This window comes from Plectropomus leopardus, chromosome 7 (assembly GCF_026936395.1).
Source record: "Plectropomus leopardus strain MGB_pleo_1.0 chromosome 7, ASM2693639v1, whole genome shotgun sequence".
In the NCBI taxonomy this organism is placed as follows: domain Eukaryota; kingdom Metazoa; phylum Chordata; class Actinopteri; order Perciformes; family Serranidae; genus Plectropomus; species Plectropomus leopardus.
This window is the reverse complement of record NC_142182.1, coordinates 744,905-761,517: the sequence shown is the minus strand read 5'-3', so window position 1 is coordinate 761,517 and position 16,613 is coordinate 744,905. Positions and strand designations below refer to the sequence as shown.

Below are 16,613 nucleotides of genomic sequence, written 5' to 3'. Positions count from 1 at the left end.
TGATAGTAATTATTCATTATTATTATTATTATTATCATCATCATCATCATCATCATCATCATCATCATCATCATCATCATTATTATTATTATTATTATTATTATTAGTAGTAGTAGTAGTAGTAGTAGTAGTAGTAGTAGTAGTAGTAATTTTATTTATAGAGCACTTTTCATACAAGGGGTGCAGCTGAAAGCGTTCGCCATAAAAAAATGCAGCACAAAATTTAAAAAAAGACCAGATCAGACAATCAAAAGATGGGCGGTGAATAACAAGATATAAAAGAATAAAAAATCTAAAAAAAAAAAAAGATATTAAATGTCATAAGTTTGAGGAGCAGTTTATAAGTATTAAGGATGAAAAGAGAAAATACTCTAAAAGTACCTAAAATTGATACTAATGCATACTAATTATGTAATATTCCTCTGTCTCTTTTTATAGTTTGTTTTTGGGGGTTTGGGAGTGGTTTATTTTGATATAATACAATAAGAAACACTGATATAATCATTGCTCTACTTTTTTAAAACTTCCATGTATTGGTTTGTAAAGTTAGACAGAGACAGTAACTCTGTCCATCGAGGACCACTTTAGAAATATATATTTTTTAGGTGTTGAGCTCATTTTAGTAACTTTACATACTGCCGGGTACTTTAATCTATAACAACACATCATTCATTAGAGGAGATTTTGTTCTGCAGAGTAACTAAAGTTATAATTAAAAAGCACATTTTCCTGAAAAGTAGCGCAGTAGAAGTATGATGAAGCATAAACTCTGAAATGCAGTTCAAGTACCTAAAAATGTACTTGAGTAGAGTTTACTGAGTTACATACCAATACTCCTGAAAAGTAACAATAAAATTGTAGAATAAAACTTTTACTGAGAAGTAGTAAAGTAGAAGTATAAAGCAGCAGAAAATGGAAATACTCAAGTGCAAGTACCTCAAAAGAAAACTTCAATACAGAACTTGTGTAAAAGTACTTAATGGTGAGGAAAAAAAGCATTTTCCGAGAAAAGTTGTGTACAAGTACTTCAATTTGAGTAGCCTCCAGGATGAAAGCAAAACTTTGATCTGAGCAGTAACTACACAGTAATTAAACAAATGTAAATAAAGGTAGTGAAGTAAAAAATATATTACACTGTGAAATGCAGTAAAGTGTATCATTAGAAAGAAGAAGATGTAAATACTCAAGTACCTAAAAAGATACTTAGGTACATGGTTTGGGTAAAAGTACTTTCTAACAATGAGAAGAAAAAGTATTCTCCAATTAAATTCAGTAAAGGTCTGAAGAGAAAACTGGATCAAATAGAAATACTTAAGTCATGTACAAGTACCTCAAAATGATACTTTAGTGTCCTACAGAGTAAATATACTTTCCTGCACTGCTGAAAGTGACAAAATTAACAAAAGTAGGCCTCGCTGATGACTGAGGTTTGGTGGAGTAGAAGTATGAAGCAGCAGAAATAATAAAGTACAGGTACCTCAAAGTAAAACTTCAGCGAAGGACTTGTGCAAAAGTACTTTCTGACTAAGAAAAAGAAAGTACTTACTTCTAAATGAAGAAGGGTGTATATGTTAGTATAGACAGTAGTACTAAAAAAGATATACTCATGCTATGTACAAGTACCTCAAAATGGAACTCAAGCAGGTAAGTACTTTCCTTTTAAATTAAGTAGAGGTACCAATAGAACTCTGGATCAAACAGCAGTACTCAAGTTATGTACAAATACCCAAAATCACACATATGTATCCCACAGAGTACATGTACATTCCAGCACTGCTGAAAAGTGACAATGAACATGAAGTAAAAAGTACAACATGTTCCCTGAGGTTTGATGAAATACAAGTATGAAGCAGTACAAAATGGTTAAATAGTGAAGTACCGGTACCTCAAAGTGATACTTCAGAACAGAACTTGCCTAAAACTACTTTACAACTAAGAGAAAGAGAGTATTTCCTATTAAACATAGTAGAGTAAAAGTATGAAGTAGCATAAAATGGAAATACTCCACAATAACGTTATGCATAAGTACTTCAAAAGGACAGTGAGTACAGGATTTAAGTAAAAGTACTTTCTGACTGAGAAAACTTAAATTCATTAGATTTCTTAGTAGAAAGTAGTATTAAAATGGAAATGCTTAAGTTGTATACAAGTACCACAAAATCGTATCTAAGTACCCTATAGAGTAACAATAAACATGTAGTAAAAAGTACATGTTCACTGAGGTTTGGTACAAGTATGAAGTGGGACATAATGGAAATACTAAAGTAGAAGTACCTAAGAATGACATGGGACTTGTGTAAAAGTACTTTCTGATGAAGAGTAAGGAAGTATTTACCTATTAAATGTAAAAGGGTGTAAGTATTAGAACAGACAGTAGTACTGAAAAAGATATCCTTAAGTTATGTACAAGTACCACAAAATGAAACTGAAGTAGACTATGGGAATTGTGTAGACGTACTTTCTGAGGAAGAGAAACAAAGTAAAATAAACTTAAAGAAGTATCAGTAGAATGTAGCATTAAATGGAAACAGTCGTGTTATGTACAAGTACTTAAGTCAAGGACTTGTGTAAAAGTACTCTCTGACTAACAGACAGAAAGTGATTCCCTACTAAATATAGAAGACTATAAGTATCAGAAGACAATAGTATCAAACAGAAATACTCAAGCTACATCAAAGTACCACAAAATGATACTTATGTATCCTACAGAGTAAATGTACAGTAAGGTATATAGAATAAAAGTATTAAAAGAAAGTATAAGATAATGGAAATATTCCTTAGTAAAGTTATCAACAAGTACATCAAAGGGAAAATAAGTAGAGGACTTGGGTAAAAGTACTTTCTGACCAGGAGAAATAAAGTAGTTTCCTATTAAATGTAGTAGAGGTAACAGCAGAAAGTAGTATCAAATGCAAATACTTATGAGTACATCAAAATAGACTTAAGTGTAAAAGTACTTTCTTACTACAATAAATTATTTCCCAACTAAATCTAGAAAGGTAAGAGGTATCCGTGGAAAGTAGTATTAAAGAGGAAATACTCAAGTTGTGTACAAGTATCTCAAAATTAAGTTTAAGTATCCTACAGAGTATATGTACATTCCAGCACTGCTGCAAAGTGACAATAAACATGTAGTAAAGAGTACAGCATGTTCACTGAGGTTTGGTGGAGTACAAGTATGAAGCAGCACAAAATGGAAACAGTAAAGTACAAGTACTTCCAAAGGCTACAGGGCCGGTGCAGAAGTACTGTGAGAGCGGGAGCAGGCGGGTCACACGGCAGTACTGAGTACACAGATGCAGGTGATGCGGGGGCTGACTCTGTTCACACAGCTGGGAACCAAACTCCAGCGGAAAAACGGAGCATTTAAGAGCGTCCCGGCTGCGTGTGGACGCCGCCGCTTAATTGGAGTAATTGCTCCCCGGGTGGGACACCAAGTTGTCCGGATAAACTTCCATCAGCATCGCACGCAGACGCAGGGCCCCGAAAAGGGAAGAAATGAAGCTGTAAAATGGAGGGTTTCAAGATGAGAGCCGATAAGTGCTTCTGAAAAAGTGTTGTGGGTTTTTTTTTCTTTTTGTTTCGGCGGTGAAAATTAATGTGTAATAACCGTCTTATTGAGCCACCGTGGCCGTCTGGATGCTCGGTGTGAGCCGTGTGAATCCACCGGAGCTGGAGCAGCTAACGCTGCGGGTTTAGCGGGGTCCGGAGTGTTTCGGTGCGGGTAAAAAGCATCCAAAGCGCCCTCGCAGCTCCGACATGTCTCCGTGTTGTAATGTAACACAGAACAAGTGGATAACGTTAGCTGTGGCGGCTAATGCTAGCCCCGCTGCTAGCCGCTAACGCTAACAGCCACGCTGATAACTTACAGCAAAGATAAATAAAACCGAGTGCTGCTCGGCGGAGATGTGGCCCAAAAACACACCCCAAACGCGGACGATTCACACAGAGACAGTCCCCCCAAAACAGGGACGCCATCTTTCTAAATTTCTGACACCGAGCAGCAGGCGTCGTTGGTGGGTCTAAGTTATCTCGGCCCCTTGTCCTCCAGAATATCAACTCCGAGAATAAGAAACACAGCAGCCAAACACACGGAAAGAGCCGCCGAACACACACCGGGCCGCTCACACACCTGCCCGCTCACACACACCGACGGCCCGGCTCCCGGCGGCTCCCAGGTGAAGTTTGACAACACGGAGAATCAAAGTTATGAAATTAAAAAGCCCAATGTGCACTTACTCAGCAGCAGTCCTCCTCTAGATTAATTAAATATATATCTGTAAGAAGACGATCCGCGGTGGAATAACAGCACACAAACAGGCCGGCTCGCTGCCTCCCGCGGACCTCCGTTTTGTTGCCGTATTTTATCTTTAGTTTGAGTAAATTTGTGTAAAAAACAGAGAAACTGAAGCTACAAAACAAGAAGAACTCTTCTTCAATCTCATTCAGCTCAGCCTCAGCACGGCACGGATCCCTGCGCCGCGGAGCTGGAGGAAGGGACACAAAAACTACTCACACCGACAGCTAACGCGCCGCCAGCCGCCGCCGAGAGCTCGATGTTTGCGCGTGTTGTTGATAAAGTTCGTTAAATCGAGCCGATCAGCGGCGCGAGGCGCCGGGGAGATGTGTTCTCAAAGCGGACTACTTTTTGTGTCGGTGCGGCGAATTTATTTCACTTTGCCTAAGGAACGGCGGTGCTGCGACTCCCATTGCCTAGGGAAAAAACCCGGATGTAAACTCAGTGAAACTCTATGGAGAGAAAGTCGGCGCGCGCGCGCGCGCGCACACACACACACACACACACACACACACACACACACAGTTTGTTGTGTTTTTGTTCTGGTTCTCCTTCATGGATCCAGACCCGGGCCGTCCGCCCGCAGCCTGCCGGAGATCAGGCTCCATGTTCGGCTGGAGCCGCCGGACTGTTGCACTCTGAGGAGGAGGAGGAGGAGGAGGAGGAGGACAGGTGGCAGGGCCTTCTCTCTTGCTCCTCTATCTCCACCACAGTGTCCACTTTACAGCTAAATAGGCCTAAAGCAGTGATGCTCAACTTACGGGCCGAGGGCCAAATCTGGCCTCTTATAGGTGCTAGGTGCCCCCAACCATTTTCTAATTGACAGTAAAAATAAAGTGATTGACTCTGTGAATAGTTTTTGTCCTTTTAGTCTCCATCAGGTGTCAGAGACATAAAACAGCATCAAAATAGAGCTTGTTGATCAAAAAAAGAGCCAGAGGAGGATCCCCCACACCCCCGACAGAGGACACAGCTGAGACACTGATGTCCTAAAATCACAGAAATGTCCCTAAATCCTAGAAATGGTCTTAAATGTCTTACATTCTAGAAATTTCCTTAAATACAAGAAACATCTTGAAATCGTAGGAACATCGAAAAAAAAAAAAAGAAATGGCCCCAAAATCCTAAAGTTGTCCTAAAATCCAAGAAATGCCTTAAAATCCTAGAAACGTTCTAATGTCCTGCAAATGTCCTAAAATTCTACAAACGGAAAATGCAAGAAATTTCCGAAAATTTTAGATGTTTCATTAAATACCTAAAGTTCTAGAAATATCATATCATTTGGGAAACGTCCTGAAATCTAAAGAATAAAGAAAAAATCCAAGAAACGTAAAAAATAATCCAAGAAACATCAAAACTCCTACAAACATGCTGTGACTGGCCCCTGGCCCCCTGTCACTTTGCTAAAGTGGCCCCCGAGCAGAGCATTAAACATTAAATGAGGCCGAACATGATAAGATAAGATAAGATAAGATAAGATAAGATAAGATAAGATAAGATAGCACTTTATCAATCCCAAAAGAAACTCTTGTGCCAAAAGTACTATTGCAGCTGGAATTTAAAATTGTACGCAAACATAAGTAAAGTACTATTGCACATGGTAAGTAAAATAAAAACGCTGATGCAGAGACAGACGCAGGCGGAAGCAGAGTCAGAAAATGAATCTCAGTAAATGATGAGTTTTATTTTGGAAGTGAAATAAAAGCAGGGACACAGAGCACCACAGCACAGAAGGAGAGGTCCACAATGGGAGGACGGGTCCACCACAGAAGGACAGGTCCACAACGGGAGGACGGGTACACCACAGGAGGACAGGTCCACAATGGGAGGATGGGTCCACCACAGAAGGACAGGTCCACAACGGGAGGACGGGTACACCACAGGAGGACAGGTCCACCTCAGGAAGACGGGTACACCACAGACCTCATGCCTCTACAGCAGCTATTCTCACCTGTCTGTCTTCTTTCTGCCCTTCTGTCTGTCTGTCTGTCTGTCTGTCTGTCTGTGTGCAGATCACAGACAGACAGACAGACAGACACAGACAGAGAGACAGAGACGCAGACAGACGCACAGACACAGAGACAGACACAGAGACAGACAGACACAGACAGAGAGACAGACAGACAGACAGAGAGAGAGAGAGACAGACAGACAAAGGATAGACAGACACAGACAGACAGACAGAGGACAGACAGACAGAGAGACAGACAGAGGACAGACAGACGGGGGGGCAGTCTGACTCATCGATGTTTTGTGATGAAGAAGAAACTCTCAGAAACATCAACACGTTAAAATCAGATGAAGACGTGAAGTTTCTGTCAGGAACTGTGCGTTCCTTCTTTTGGACATTTTCTGCCTTTGACTGATGAGGAACAGAGGGCCGACAGGAAACCACAAGAGACAAGAAGACAAAGGATGAGGTGCAGCATCTGTCCACAGCTGGTTTAACCCCTCAAACACCAGCACTTCCAAACTTTCTCAGAGTACCTTCAGTTTCTGGGAACCTGTGACTTAATGTCCGTCCTAAAATCCTAGAAATGTCCTAAATCATAAAACCTAAAATTCTAATTTCCTGAAATTGTAGAAATGTTCGAAAGTCCAAGAAACCTCCTAAAACCTGCGAAAAAAGCTTGAAATCCAGAAAATGTCCTAAAATCGTAGACATGTCCAAAAAGAAATGTCCTTAAATCCGAAAAATGTCCTGAAAACCTAAAATTGTCCTAAGATCCAAGAAAACATCAATCCAAAGAAAGTCCCTTCAGTGTCTCGGGGCCTGTGACTTGACTTTATTTATTTAGCTCGTGTCATTTTATCACTTTTCATAACAGATCACGTTTTTGGTTTGCAGCCCCAAATGATCGCAGAAAAATGAAATAAAATGAAAAATAAATGGGTTAAAATTTTTAGAGATAAGAAAATCACCAAACAGTTTTGAAGGGAACTTGAAAGCACCTTTCCTTTAAACTGTTTGGTGATTTTGAAAAAAAACTTTTGTCGATTGTTTTTCCTTTAAAATTTATTGTGATTTTGTCTTTGAAATTTCTGGGCAATTATTTTTCATTTAAAGGATTTTGTGATTTTTAAAAATGTTTGGCAATTTTTTCTTTTAAAATTTTTCAAGATTTTACGGAATTTTATTTTTTTTCAAAGGGCTTTTCTCCCTTCAAAATGTTTGGTGTTTTTTATCGTTAATACTCTATGGCGGGGTTTTTTGTTTGTTTTTCAATCGTTGGTATTCCAAAAAAATGGCGAGTTTGTTTTTTTTCTCTTATACCGTGCAAACCATGAATTTCGCCCGCTGTGGCCACAGAGAGTAACAGACTGAAACCACTTTCTTTAATTTACAAACAGAAAACACATACAAAACGTTCATGCCAGCAACAGTTTTATGAGAATTTCCCACAAGAACTGCACTAATATGCCACAACGATAAAAGGCATAAAAAATAAGAAAGATAGTCTACCAAAAAGAGCCCCATTTTCAGTAATTTCTATATGGACTCCAATTAATGTGAAAAGAAATATTTGTTTTATATTTACACTGTAAACAACAGGCTGAAACTACTTTCTTAATTATTAGTAGTAGTGGTAGTAGTACTAGTATCTATTTATTTATTTACTCTTTTTTACTTTTTCTTTACCTTGCATTGCTTTTCAGCTTTTGTAAGCACCTGATCCTTGGCGCTATTGTTTTTTAAATTTAGCCCTAATGTGTGTAAATAAACGTTGTTAAATGAATAAGTACAACAACAACAACAACAAACTACTGAAAACACCAAACTCTGTGGTGACGTAATGTCACGTGACGTCACGCCGCAGTGTGTTGTGGGAGTTCAGCTGTTGGCGGTTGTTTGGGGTGCTGCATGTTTCCTCGGTCAGTGCGTGTGTGTGTTATTATCAAAGTCCAGTGTGTGTGTGTGTGTGTGTGTGTGTGTGTGTGTGTGTGTGTGTGTGTGTGTGTTTGTATTTGTGTGCGTACGCACGTGTGTTTGTTGATGGGGGGCAGGAGCTGCTGCGTGATAAAGTGCCGCCGCAGGTCTCACGACCACATCGGCAGGAGGATCCCGAACGGACTCACCTTCCACTGCTTCCCGTCCTGGAGGACCCATGAAGGGGAGCTCATCTCCCGGCTCACCCGGAGCAGGAGAGCGGCCTGGGTGGCTGCTGTGGGCCGCAGCGACATCAGCTTCGACCACATCCCGTCCGCCATGAGAGTCTGCTCCAGACACTTCCACTCAGGTGAGTCACACACAGGTAACACACTGCTGCAGACACAGGTAACACACTGCTGCAGACACAGGTAACACACTGTTACAGACACAGGTAACACACTGTTAGAGACACAGGTAACACACTGTTAGAGACACAGGTAACACACTGTTAGAGACACAGGTAACACACTGCTGCAGACACAGGTAACACACTGTGAGAGACACAGGTAACACACTGTTAGAGACACAGGTAACAAACTATTGCAGACACAGGTAACACACTGCTGCAGACACAGGTAACACACTGCTGCAGACACAGGTAACACACTGTTAGAGACACAGGTAACAAACTGCTGCAGACACAGGTAACACACTGCTGCAGACACAGGTAACACACTGTTAGAGACACAGGTAACAAACTATTGCAGACACAGGTAACACACTGCTGCAGACACAGGTAACACACTGCTGCAGACACAGGTAACACACTGCTGCAGACACAGGTAACACACTGTTAGAGACACAGGTAACAAACTGCTGCAGACACAGGTAACACACTGCTGCAGACACAGGTAACACACTGTTACAGACACAGGTAACACACTGTTAGAGACACAGGTAACACACTGCTGCAGACACAGGTAACAAACTGCTGCAGACACAGGTAACACACTGTTACAGACACAGGTAACACACTGTTACAGACACAGGTAACACACTGTGAGAGACACAGGTAACACACTGTTACAGACACAGGTAACACACTGTTACAGACACAGGTAACACACTGTTACAGACAAAGGTAACACACTGCTGCAGACACAGGTAACACTGTTAGAGACACAGGTAACACACTGCTGCAGACACAGGTAACACACTGATGCAGACACAGGTAACACACTGCTGCAGACACAGGTAACACACTGTTACAGACACAGGTAACACACTGCTGCAGACACAGGTAACACACTGTTACAGACACAGGTAACACACTGTTACAGACACAGGTAACACACTGCTACAGACACAGGTAACACACTGTTAGAGACACAGGTAACACACTGCTGCAGACACAGGTAACACACTGCTGCAGACACAGGTAACACACTGTTACAGACACAGGTAACACACTGTTAGAGACACAGGTAACACACTGTTAGAGACACAGGTAACACACTGTGAGAGACACAGGTAACACACTGTTAGAGACACAGGTAACACACTGTTACAGACACAGGTAACACACTGCTGCAGACACAGGTAACACACTGCTGCAGACACAGGTAACACACTGTTAGAGACACAGGTAACAAACTGCTGCAGACACAGGTAACACACTGTTGCAGACACAGGTAACACACTGTTAGAGACACAGGTAACAAACTATTGCAGACACAGGTAACACACTGCTGCAGACACAGGTAACACACTGCTGCAGACACAGGTAACACACTGCTGCAGACACAGGTAACACACTGTTAGAGACACAGGTAACAAACTGCTGCAGACACAGGTAACACACTGCTGCAGACACAGGTAACACACTGTTAGAGACACAGGTAACACACTGTTAGAGACACAGGTAACACACTGCTGCAGACACAGGTAACACACTGCTGCAGACACAGGTAACACACTGTTACAGACACAGGTAACACACTGCTGCAGACACAGGTAACACACTGTTACAGACACAGGTAACACACTGTTACAGACACAGGTAACACACTGTTACAGACACAGGTAACACACTGTTACAGACAAAGGTAACACACTGCTGCAGACACAGGTAACACTGTTAGAGACACAGGTAACACACTGCTGCAGACACAGGTAACACACTGATGCAGACACAGGTAACACACTGCTGCAGACACAGGTAACACACTGTTACAGACACAGGTAACACATCGTGATAGACACAGGTAACACACTGTTACAGACACAGGTAACACACTGCTGCAGACACAGGTAACACACTGTTAGAGACACAGGTAACACACTGTTACAGACACAGGTAACACACTGTGAGAGACACAGGTAACACACTGTTAGAGACACAGGTAAGACACTGCTACAGACACAGGTAACACACTGCTGCAGACACGGATAACACACTGTGAGAGACACAGGTAACACACTGCTGCAGACACAGGTAACACACTGTTATAAACACAGGTAAGACACTGCTACAGACACAGGTAACACACTGCTGCAGACACAGGTAACACACTGTTAGAGACACAGGTAACACACTGCTACAGACACAGGTAAGACACTGCTACAGACACAGGTAACACACTGCTGCAGACACAGGTAACACACTGCTACAGACACAGGTAACACACTGTTATAGACACAGGTAACACACTGTTAGAGACACAGGTAAGACACTGCTACAGACACAGGTAACACACTGTTACAGACACAGGTAACACACTGCTACAGACACAGGTAACACACTGCTGCAGACACAGGTAACACACTGCTACAGACACAGGTAACACACTGTTAGAGACACAGGTAACACACTGCTACAGACACAGGTAACACACTGCTGCAGACACAGGTAACACACTGTTAGAGACACAGGTAACACACTGCTGCAGACACAGGTAAGACACTGCTACAGACACAGATAACACACTGTTACAGACACAGGTAACACACTGCTGCAGACACAGGTAACACACTGATGCAGACACAGGTAACACACTGCTACAGACACAGGTAACACACTGTTAGAGACACAGGTAACACACTGCTACAGACACAGGTAACACACTGATGCAGACACAGGTAACACACTGTTACAGACACAGGTAACACACTGCTACAGACACAGGTAACACACTGCTACAGACACAGGTAACACACTGTTAGAGACACAGGTAACACACTGTTGCAGACACAGGTAACACACTGTGAGAGACACAGGTAACACACTGTTAGAGACACAGGTAAGACACTGCTACAGACACAGGTAACACACTGTTAGAGACACAGGTAAGACACTGCTACAGACACAGGTAACACACTGTGAGAGACACAGGTAAGACACTGCTACAGACACAGGTAACACACTGCTACAGACACAGGTAACACACTGCTACAGACACAGGTAACACACTGCTACAGACACAGGTAACACACTGCTGCAGACACAGGTAACACACTGCTACAGACACAGGTAACACACTGTTAGAGACACAGGTAACACACTGCTACAGACACAGGTAACACACTGCTGCAGACACAGGTAACACACTGCTGCAGACACAGGTAACACACTGCTACAGACACAGGTAACACACTGCTACAGACACAGGTAACACACTGCTGCAGACACAGGTAACACACTGCTACAGACACAGGTAACACACTGTTAGAGACACAGGTAACACACTGCTACAGACACAGGTAACACACTGCTGCAGACACAGGTAACACACTGTTAGAGACACAGGTAACACACTGCTACAGACACAGGTAACACACTGCTGCAGACACAGGTAACACACTGCTACAGACACAGGTAACACACTGTTACAGACACAGGTAACACACTGTTAGAGACACAGGTAACACACTGTTAGAGACACAGGTAACACACTGCTCCACGCTGCCGGTGTGCAGAGTGTACTCTGGGCACAGACGGAGCAGAAGAACATCAGGAGCAGTAAAAGTGAAACTGAATCACTGTCTGACGTTCACACCTGGTGTGTCTGCAGGTAAACCGGCCTATGAGATGCTGGAGTCGGATCCAGACTGGGTCCCGTCTCTGCACCTGGGTCACACTGAGGGACAACACAGACACCCGGAGCGTCCCCTCCATTCTGCTCCACGGGACGGACTCCAGGTCAGAAGGCGCCGCAAGTGTCCGTCCAAGTCCACGCAGAAGGACAGAGACCAGATCAAAAAGCGCCTGAAGCGTCTCCTTCAGTCTGCGCAGCAGGACAGAGCTCACAACCAAAGATGTCCTGCAGAGATGAGACCCTCGCAGGAGACAGAGACAGCAGCAGCAACAGGTGAGGCTTTTTTTAATTTTATTTTTTGTATTTTTTTATATATTTTACTTGTTTTCAGCAACAAAGCAACTGCAGTACAATCGGCGTGGAATACCAAAATATAAGAAGACATAAAAGCTTGCATGTTGTCCCTTTTTTCACCTGGGAGGTGGACAGGGGGACATTGGTCCAATAAAAAGAAAAAACGGCGGTCTGAGCTCGTGTTGTGTTCAGGTGCAGAGCGTCCATCGGTGCGCCCCTGGAGAGAGGTGAAGTCTCTGCTGCAGTCGGCTCTGCAGCGTCAGTCCAACTTCAGCAAGCAGCCGGCCAAGAAGAGCGACCGCGACTTCAGAGTACGACCCAAACTCACGCTCCCACTGACACAACATCTCTGTTTAACCCCGTGAAACCTGACAAAACTGGCCTGATGTCTTTCAAAAATTTGGGAAAAAGGCGATGAGCAACTCAAAAACAAATTACCCAAAATTTAGTAAAACATTCAAGAAAATTACCTGAAAATTGGCAAAAAATATATATAAAAAAGACTTGCTTGAAAATTATAATAATTCTAAAATAATTTAAAACATATAATAACGGTGATTACAAATATAATGTTCTGTGGACATTTCTCCCAGCTTTTTAAAAAAAATCTAAACTCCCCCCAAAAATACTAAAATTTATAATAATTCTGTAAAGTAATTAAAAACATATAATTATGATATTTACAAATCTATAGTTCTATGGACATTTCTCCCTTGTTTTTAAAAAAAATTCTAAATCCCCCCAAAAAATGCTTGAAAATTATAATAATTCTGTGAAATAATTTAAAACATACACATATATATGAGGAAAGTCAGTCACTTTTTCATTCTGATTAATATTCAGATTTCCGTCCGTTTCAGCAGAAAGTTTTTGTCGTTGCACTAACAGGTTAATAAAATGTTTCAGGAGTTCTTCAGAGACGCTCTGGAAGCTGCTCTGGAGGCGTCCAGCAGGTCCAGAGCTTTTGCAGCGTCCTCCGGAGACGCCAGCATGAGCTTTAAACTCCCACCTGTGAACCAGCCCTCCTCCTCCTCCTGCTCCTGCTGCGCCTCCTCCAGCTGTGTGTGCTGCGCCAGGCTGCAGAGGAGGATCATTGAGCTGCAGGAGAAGCTGTCCCGTCTCAGAGGAGGACAGGAGGACATGGAGACCTCACCTGTCCTCTACGAGGCTCCGGTCCAATCAGAGCAGGAGCTGCAGAGTCCTGAGGAGCAGGAGGAGGAGGAGAAGGAGGAGGAGGAGCCTGCATGTGAGTCTGAAAAACCCCCGAATGATTCTGTTGGGATGATGAAGAGACATCGACTGTTTTTATCGTTTACACAAAAAAATATGAATCAGCAGAAAGACAGGAGACAGACAGGAGACAGGAGACAGACAGGAGACAGGAGACAGACAGGAGACAGACAGGAGACAGGAGACAGGAGACAGACAGGAGACAGGAGACAGACAGGAGGCCCAAACATGTTTCTCGGATTTTAGAAAATTTCTTGGATATTTCCAGATTTCTAGAATTTTTGGGCATTTTTGGGATTTTCGGACATTGCTAGGAATTTTTATGTTTCTAGGAATTTGGGAAGTTTCGCGGGTTTTGGGGGATTTTAGAACATTTCTAGGTTCTAATGATGTTTCTAGGATGTCAGATCATTGTTAGGATTTTAGGACATTTTTAGGACATTTTAGAGATCTTGAGACATTTCTAGGAATCTAGGCTGTCTCAAGGCTTTTAGGACATTTCTAGGATTTTAGGACATTTCTAGGATTTTAGGACATTTCTGGGATTTTAGGACATCAGTGTCTCAGCTGTGTCCTCTGTCAGGGGTGTGGGGGATCCTCCTCTGGCTCTTTTTTCGATCAACAAGCTCTATTTTGATGCTGTTTTGTGTCTCTGACACCTTATGAGACTAAAAGGACAAAACCTTTTTATTGTCTATTTTAAGGACAATATATAAAATAGTTTTTTGGGTGTGACTGTGCTGAGCTGATCTGTCGGAGTTTGTCCTCTAACTCTGTTAAAAGGGTGTTGTTTTAAAAAAGTGTGACGCTGATGGTAAATAAAGGGTTAAACGTGTCCACATGTCCTCTCAGGGACGCAGCCGCTGTCCCCGCCACCTCACGTCGCAGCTGACGCCGACTCGGACTCGTCGAAGTTTAGACCTCGAAAGGCTCCTCGTTTCCAGAAGGTGTGGTTGAAGAAGTTCCCGTTCCTGCGCTACTCGCCGACCCTGGACCTGATGTGGTGCCACGTCTGCCGCCTCCACTGCAAGAACGTCCAGCAGAACGGTCTGATCCGCGGCTCCCGCGTCTTCAAGTTCCACAACATCAACAAACACGGCTCCAGCCACCAACATCGGGCCAACATGGCGCTCCACCTGCAGCGTCCTGACGGCCGGCTGATGTGACGGCTGCACGAACTCTCCGACAGGCTACGGTCTGAAACCTACCAGGGTTCCTGCCGTCACGGAAAACCTGGAAAAGTCATGGAATTTGCAAATACCATTTTCCATGCCTGGAAAAGTGTTTGAAAGCTAAATATATACCCTAATTTTGTCTCACCAACCTGTATTATAACATGTGACTGTTGGAAATGTGAAAAGCCAACTATGATTTATGCTTTTGAAGTTTCTGGCTGTGATAAATTAAAAAGAAAATACATTATACAGACAAAATATTGCCAACATTTCTTAAAAAAAAAAAACAATCAGCAAAAAAAATGAAAGTAAAAAAACAAAACAACAAAAAATGTATAAGGAAAAAAAATCACCATAAAGTTTTAAAGAAAAAAAGTCATGTTTTAAAAAAATTTAAAGAAGAAAACTCACCAGAAATAAAAACAAAAAAGTCAAATGCTTTCAAAGATCACAAAAAAAGAGAATTGCCTAAAAGTTTAAAAGATAAAAATCCTGCAGGACTGCGTGTTTGAAAGGCGTGTTTTCTTTTTAAAGATTTGATGATTTCTTTATTTTCCCGCAGAGGTCGGGGTAAGCCCCCACTGTCCTCAAATCCTAAAAACGCCCCTGAGTCTGAGCATAGTTTTCTTGATGAAAGTTTTGGTCTATAAAATGTCAGAAAAAATGAATACATTCATGGCAGTCTCTGGAAGTCCGAGGCGATGTCTTTAAATGTCTTCAGTCAAAAACCCAGAGATTTTCAGTTTAACACGATATCAGACAAAAGCAGCTTTTTCTGCGGTTTCTGGCTGGAAATGTCTCGTTCTGGTGCTTTTGTCACTGTATGTGATGTTCGGGTGCGGCGCCTGCTTTCTGTTTTCAGATGTTTTGTGTGGCATCGCTTTGGTCAGTTTGCTTTTGGAAATGTAGAATTTTTTGTATAAAATAAAGATTTTCAAAATAAACTGTTTTGCTGTAAATGTCATTCATATCATAAAAAGATAGTGTCTATTATTTCTAAATTAATAATTAAAGCAGTCAACGTCTTAAATAAATATTCTGAATTTATCCAAAACAATTTTACACAGGCGTTCATAAGTGACCAAAAGTTTTTATTTCATATTTACAAAATAAACATTTTTCAGTGTAATCTCTGAATCTTGAGAGCAGCTGATTTACAGAATTCATAAATGAATAAATAATATACGACTGCACTGAATTTTTATTTATCATACACACCTTCATTAACAAAAATACTTACAGATACAAATACACAAAGAAAAGTAAAAAGCAAACAGAAAAATAATTACATTCACATTTCATAAAGCCACAGTAATTGTTATATGCGTCATACTGTATTTGTTTAATCTTTTAAATGTAACAGTGTTTCTGTTCTTCCATTAGCTAATATGGTGCAATATTGTTGAAATTAATTTAAAAAGTGCAGAAAAGTTGATTTGGTTTCTGACAGTTTCTTCTTATGAATATAAAAAGTTGTATGATACACAACATTTATTTTATTTTTTAATTGTTTTCAAAATAAAGTAAATTTGGAGCCAGATTATATTTTTAAAAAGCATGAAAATAGAGCTTGTTCATCAAAAACAGGATCCCCCTTACAGAGGTTCTCCCAATGTCCTAAAATCCTAGACACACCCCTGACTTTGGTGTTT

At 41.7% G+C, this 16,613-nt stretch overlaps 1 protein-coding gene across 1 annotated transcript; it reads left to right on the top strand.

The window, feature by feature from the left end:
* Positions 1-8,101: 8,101 nt before the first annotated feature.
* LOC121965964 (uncharacterized) lies at positions 8,102-15,293 on the top strand. The gene is made up of 5 exons (XM_088079536.1): positions 8,102-8,535; positions 12,239-12,535; positions 12,749-12,867; positions 13,463-13,802; positions 14,639-15,293. The coding sequence occupies exons 1-5, from the start codon at positions 8,160-8,162 to the stop codon at positions 14,950-14,952; spliced, it is 1,446 nt and encodes a 481-aa protein (XP_087935662.1). The 5' UTR covers positions 8,102-8,159; the 3' UTR covers positions 14,953-15,293.
* Positions 15,294-16,613: the final 1,320 nt, after the last annotated feature.